Source organism: Oncorhynchus kisutch, unplaced genomic scaffold (assembly GCF_002021735.2).
Source record: "Oncorhynchus kisutch isolate 150728-3 unplaced genomic scaffold, Okis_V2 Okis06b-Okis10b_hom, whole genome shotgun sequence".
Classification (NCBI taxonomy): domain Eukaryota; kingdom Metazoa; phylum Chordata; class Actinopteri; order Salmoniformes; family Salmonidae; genus Oncorhynchus; species Oncorhynchus kisutch.
In genome coordinates this window covers 12,414,234-12,421,415 of record NW_022261983.1, presented here as the reverse complement: position 1 = coordinate 12,421,415, position 7,182 = coordinate 12,414,234, and the positions used below count along the sequence as shown (strand labels likewise).

The 7,182-nt window shown below is 45.7% G+C and overlaps 1 protein-coding gene across 1 annotated transcript; it reads left to right on the top strand.

Annotated features, from left to right (window-relative positions):
• LOC116359874 (toll-like receptor 13) lies at window positions 1–1,606 on the top strand. The gene is made up of 2 exons (XM_031813750.1): window positions 1–94; window positions 307–1,606. Exons 1-2 carry the CDS (start codon window positions 1–3, stop codon window positions 1,323–1,325), a joined length of 1,113 nt encoding a protein of 370 aa, XP_031669610.1. The 3' UTR covers window positions 1,326–1,606.
• The last annotated feature ends 5,576 nt before the right edge of the window (window positions 1,607–7,182 follow it).

The window sequence follows — 7,182 nt, the reverse complement described above, 5'->3', positions numbered from 1 at the left end:
ATGAGGCCAATGCAGTTGACTATCGGCAGTAACATCACATCTAAACAGAACCTGAGTCTCCAGCTCAAAGGCCAGACAGTGTCATTTCAGGACTGTGACAGACCTTTCTTTCAGTCTGTAACCCATCTTCATGCTGATGCTGAAGAATTCCTTTGTGGATCTGAATTCATGGGAAAGTACTTCACGTCTGTGGAGACATTTGACTACAGATCGAAGCTTTCAGCTAAAAGGGTTGATTTATCATCAATTAATCAGCTGATTCACCTGAGGAAACTGACTCTACGACAGGTGGATCTTTTAACACAGCGTTCTGCCGACATCACTTTTCACAACTTGACCAACTGGAGGTTCTGGAAATGTACCACTGCAGGATTTACTCTTTAGAGGGGAGTTTAACTAAAGACTTGAAATCTTTGAAAAGAGTGTATTTGCTTATAGAGAACATTTATAATGTATTCTATAGCTTTACTGAACCTCTCTCTAGCCTTAAGCATTTGACGTTTAATAATTTACAGATGTTTTGCAGTTGTGACAATGCTTGGCTCATTACATGGGCAAAGGGGTGCAGGCAGGTTGAAGTGATCATGCTTGGTCCGTATGCTAAAACCGGTATGTATGCTTTGGAGGACTTGATATGCTTGTCGGACAATGGAATAGACACACCTAATTTTGTCAAGTACACAGAAGCCAACTGCACAACAGAGGTTGGCTTTGTGCTCTTTGTTGCGACTGGCCTGGGAGTCCTGTTCTTCATGCTGGTGGTGTTGGTCCATAACCTGGCCGGCCCCTACCTCCTCCCCCTCTACCACATCACCCTTGGCTGGCTGTTAGAAGCCATGCGATCCAACACCAGGGGGCGCTACCACTACGATGTGTTTGTCTCCTATAGCGGGAAGGACGAGCGCTGGGTGGTGGAGGAGCTGCTACCTAATCTGGAGCAGAGGGGGCCTCCTTTCCTGCGCCTCTGTCTGCACAGCAGGGACTTCCAGCTGGGGAAGGACATTGTGGAGAACATCACAGACAGCCTCTACCGGAGCCGCCACACCCTCTGCCTAGTCAGCCGCCACTACCTACGCAGTAACTGGTGCTCTCTGGAGATGAAGCTGGCCACCTACAGGCTGCAGGTGGAGCAAAGGGACATCCTCCTCCTGGTCTTCCTAGAGAAGATCCCCCCTCGCCGGCTGTCTGCCCACCACAGGCTGGCTCGCCTGCTGAAAACCAGAACTTATCTGGACTGGCCCCAGGACCCTAATCAGCACCAGGCATTCTGGGACAGACTGTGGGCTAAACTGAAACCTCAGACTGAGCATGAGATCAGAGGTTGATGTTGAACCTTGTGGACTGAAGATAGACATCAGCGGTTGATGTAGAACCCTGTGGACTGAAAAGTGACATCAGAGGTTGATGTAGAACCTTGTGGACTGAAGCATGAGATCAGAGGTTGATGTAGAACCTTGTGGACTGAAGCATGAGATCAGAGGTTGATGTTGAACCTTGTGTATAGAAATCAGATGTTGATGTTGAACCTTGTGTTATTGCAGATGCAATGTTGACACATATATTGAGCTGTTGAATTTGTTGTTAAAAGTCCTCCATACAAAATGTCTACCACTGTTTGAAATTTGTTTTGTCAATTCCTTTTAATGCTCTGTCTGGAGTGTACTTTTTGTGATTCATCTGAAATGACTTTTAATAGCCTTATTTAAATTGCTCATAAAAAAGCCTAAACATTTTTTAAATTCCCTAAATTTTATCAGATCCTATATTTGTATTTTTAAACACCTAATTGCTAACACATATCTTTGTTTGTATATTTGTTGCTAAGAGGAACTAAAAAAGGGTGTGACTACTGTGGTACTGCAGTGAATAACAAAACATTCCATGACCAATTACCATGAAGGCAGTTTAATTAATGACTAATACATGATGACCATTATGACGGCATGGGGGAAGCCAGTTATTAATGACTAGTAACATGAATGACCAAATGATCACATGAAAGCAGGTTATTATGACTATACATGAATGACCAATGACCATGAAGCAGTTATTAATGACTATACATGAATGACCAATGAACCATAGAAGGGCATTGTTATTAATGACTAATACATGAAATGACCAATGACGCATGAAGCAGTTATTAATGACTATACATGAATGACCAATGACCAATTGAAGCAGTTATTAATGACTATACATGAATGACCAATGACCATGAAGCAGTTATTAATGACTATACATGAATGACCAATGACCATGACGCAGTTATTAATGACTATACATGAATGACCAATGACCATGAAGCAGTTATTAATGACTATACATGAATGACCAATGACCATGAAGCAGTTATTAATGACTATACATGAATGACAATGACCATGAAGCAGTTATTAATGACTATACATGAATGACCAATGACCATGAAGCAGTTATTTTATTTGAACATCGATCGAAGAGATTTGTACAGAAAATGTTGTGCTAGTTGTTTAACTAAATGTAGTTGCTAGTTGTTTAACTAAATGTAGTTGCTAGTTGTTTTAACTAAATGTTGTTGCTAGTTGTTTAATAAATGTTGTGGCTAGTTGTTTAACTAAATGTTGTTGCTAGTTGTTTTACCAAAATGTAGTTGCTAGTTGTTTAACTAAATGTTGTTGCTAGTTGTTTAACTAAATGTTGTTGCTAGTTGTTTAACTCAATGTTGTTGCTAGTTGTTTAACTAAATGTTGTTGCTAGTTGTTTAACTAAATGCTGTTGCTAGTTGTTTAACTAAATGTTGTTGCAAGTGTTTTAACTAAATGTGTTTGCTATTTGTTTACCAAAATGTAGTTGCTAGTTGTTTAACTAAATGTGTTGTTAGTTGTTTAGCTAAATGTGGTTGCAAGTTGTTTAACTAAATCTAATTGCTATTTGTTTAACTCAATGTGTTGAAGTTTTTTTGCCTAAATCTAATTGCGAGTTGTTTAGCTAAATCATGTTGCTATTTGTTTAAATAAATGTGATGCTATTTGTTCAACTAATTGTAGTTGCTAGTTGTTAACTAAATGTAGTTTTAGTTGTTTAACTAAAGGTAGTTGCTAGTTGTTTAACATTTTGTAGATGCTAGTTGTTTAACTAAATGTAGCTGCTAGTTGTATAACTAAATCTAGTTGCTAGGTGTTAAACTAAATGTGTTGCTAGTTGTTTAACTAACGGTGTTGCTAGTTGTTTAACTAACGGTGTTGCTTGAGTGTAGCCTGTATATGGTTCATTGCACATATATTTGATACATGTCTTAACTCATGGGAGTGGGGAGGGGGACCCCTTTCTGGACAATTAAGTATTTTCTGCGCAATATTGGAGGAAACCTAGTTTTGTTGTGTTATTTCATTATTGTTTATGCTTTTGATAAAGGCATTCATCCGAAACGTTGGAAACTATCTTCCGTTTCTGTTTTTAAATAAAAGCATCACTGCATTAGAATAACTCATTGTATTGTTCTATTCTAGAATGCCTCCATATTCTCTATTCTATAAGTTCTTACATCTGACACATGCAGAACAGATAACTGTCTCTAACTGAGGCCAGCTTTCAGCAGCTTGCCCAGGCTATCAATGCTCTGACTACAGTAGAACACAGAGTAAGCCTGATATGTCTGGTTAACCACCAATATCATGGTGTATGATGGAGACTCCAGCCTTATCAGTTCTAGTCACAGATAAGCATCATCCCTCCAGCTAAAGGTCAGGTCTTCCCCAGTGGTAACCTCGACTGAGACCTGAGAATTATCCTACTGGAGTCCTAGGCTTGAGTTCTGTTTTAATTTAATCTTAGTTTACCAGGTAAATTGACAGAGAACACATCTTCATTTACATCAACAACCTGGGGAATAGTTACAGGGGAGAGGAGGGATGAGCCAATGCTGGGGAGAGTTAGATGGTCATGACGGTATGAGGTCCAGATAAGAAATTTAGCCAGGACATCGGGGTTAACACCTCTACTCGTATGATACGTCCTACATGTACAAATAACCTCAACTAACCTGTACCCCTGCACACTGACTCAGTACCTGTACCCCGCACACTGATGACTCATTACCTAAACACCTGCACACTGACTCAGTACCTGTACCCCTGCACACTGACTCAGTACCTGTACCCCTGCACCACTGACTCAGTACCTGTACCCCTGCACACTGACCAGGTACCTGTACCCCCCGCAACACTGACTCAGTACCTGTACCCCTGCACACTGACTTAGTACATGTACCCCTGTACACTGACTCAGTAACTGTACCCCCGCACACTGACTCAGTACCTATACCCCTGCACATGACTCAGTACCTGTAACCCTGCACACTGACTCAATACCTGTACTCCCACACACTGACTCAGTACCGTACACCTGCACTTTGACTCAGTACCTGTACCCCGCACACTGACTCAGTACCTGTAACCCCGCACTGACTCAGTACCTGTACCCCTGCACACTGACTCAGTAACTGTACCCCCGCACACTGACTAAGTACCTGTTCCCCTGCACACTGACTCAGTACCTGTAACCTGCACACTGACTCAATACCTGTACTCCCACACACTGACTCAGTACCTGTAACCGCACACTGACTCAGTACCTGTAACTCCGCACAGTCTCAGTACCTGTACCTCCACACACTGATCAGTACCTGTACCCCGCACACTGACTCAGTACCTGTACCCTGCACACTGACTCAGTACCTGTACCCTGCACACTGACTAGGTACCTGTACCCTGCACACTGACTAGGTACCTGTACCCCTGCACACTGACTCAGTACCTGTACCCTGCACACTGACTCAGTACCTGTACCCCTGCACACTGACTCAGTACCTGCACACCCGCACACTGACTCAGTACCTGTAACCCCGCACACTGACTCAGTACCTGTACCTCCACACACTGACTCAGTACCTGTACTCCCGCACACTGACTCAGTACCTGTACCCCTGCACACTGACTCAATCCCTGTACTCCGTACACTGACTAGGTACTGTACACCTGCACACTGACTCAGTACCTGTACCCCTGCACACTGACTCAGTACCTGTACCCCTGCACACTGACTCAGTACCTGTACCCTGCACACACTGACTCAGTACCTGTTCCACCGCACACTGACTCAGTACATGTACCCCTGCACACTGACTCAGTAACTGTACCCCCGCACACTGACTAGGTACCTGTACATCCACACACTGACTCAGTACCTATACTCCCGCACACTGACTCAGTACCTGTACCCCTGCACACTGACTCAGTACCTGTAACCCCGCACACTGACTCAGTACCTGTACCTCCACACACTGACTCAGTACCTGTACTCCCGCACACTGACTCAGTACCTGTACCCCTGCACACTGACTCAGTACCTGTACCCCTGCACACTGACTCAATCCCTGTACTCCAGCACACTGACTCAGTACCTGTAGCCCCGCACACTGACTCAATCGCTGTACTCCCGCACACTGGCTAGGTACCTGTACCCATGCATACTGACTCAGTACCTGTACCCCTGCACACTGACTCAGTACCTGTACCCCTGCACACTGACTGAGTACCTGTACCCCTGCACACTAACTCAGTACCTGTTCCTCAGCACACTGACTCAGTACCTGTACCCTGCACACTGACTCAGTACCTGTACCCTGCACACTGACTAGGTACCTGTACCCCTGTACACTGACTAGGTACCCTACCCTTGCACACTGACTCAGTACCTGTACCCCTGCACACTGACTCAGTACCTGTACCCCTGCACACTGATTCAGTACTGTACCCCTGCACACTGACTCAGTACCTGTACCCCTGCACACTGACTCAGTACCTGTAACCCTGCACACTGACTCAGTACCTGTACCCCTGCACACTGACTCAGTACCTGTATCCCTGCACACTGACTCAGTACCTGTAACCCTGCACACTGACTCAGTTCCTATACCTCCCAACACTGACTCAGTACCTGTACCCCTGCACACTGACTCAGTAACTGTACCCCCGCACACTGACTAAGTACCTGTACCCCTACACACTGACTCAGTACCTGTAACCCTGCACACTGACTCAATACCTGTACTCCCACACACTGGCTCAGTACCTGTAACCCGCACACTGACTCAGTACCTGTAACTCCGCACACTGATTCAGTACCTGTACCTCCACACACTGACTCAGTACCTGCTCCCGCACACTGACTCATTACCTGTACCCCTGCACACTGACTCAGTACCTGTACCCCTGCACACTGACTAGGTACCTGTACCCCGGCACACTGACTCAGTACCTGTACCCATGCACACTGACTGACTCAATACCTGTACTCCCACACACTGACTCAGTACCTGTAACCCCGCACACTGACTCAGTACCTGTAACTCCGCACATTGTCTCAGTACCTGTACTCCACACACTGACTCAGTACCTGTACTCCCGCACACTGACTCAGTACCTGTACCCCTGCACACTGACTCAGTACCTGTACCCTGCACGCTGAACTAGGTACCTGTACCCTGCACACTGACTAGGTACCTGTACCCTGCACACTGACTCAGTACCTGTACCCCTGCACACTGACTCAGTACCTGCACACCGCACACTGACTCAGTACCTGTAACCCCGCACACTGACTCAGTACCTGTACCTCCACACACTGACTCAGTACTGTACTCCCGCACACTGACTCAGTACCTGTACCCCTGCACACTGACTCAATCCCTGTACTCCCGTACACTGACTAGGTACCTGTACACCTGCACACTGACTCAGTACTGTACCCCTGCACATGACTCAGTACCTGTACCCCTGCACACTGACTCAGTAACTGTACCCTGCACACTGACTCAGTACCTGTTCCACCGCACACTGACTCAGTACATGTACCCCTGCACACTGACTCAGTAACTGTACCCCGCCACACTGACTAGTACCTGTACTCCGCACATTGACTCAGTACCTGTACCTCCAAACTGACTCAGTACTGTACTCCCGCACACTGACTCAGTACCTGTACCCCTGCACACTGACTCAGTACCTGTACCATGCAACTGACTAGGTACTGTACATCCACACACTGACTCAGTACCTATACTCCCGCACACTGACTCAGTACCTGTACCCCTGCACACTGACTCGTACTGTACCCCGCACACTGACTCAGTACCTGTAC

What these genes read in the sequence shown, in the direction of transcription:
- LOC116359874 (XM_031813750.1), top strand. Translation starts at nt 1, where the DNA reads ATGAGGCCAATGCAGTTGACTATCGGCAGTAACATCACATCTAAACAG. An exon ending in GACAGTGTCATTTCAGGACT is followed by an intron (nt 95 to 306) that starts GTGACAGACCTT and finishes CTTTTAACACAG; the next exon opens with CGTTCTGCCGACATCACTTT.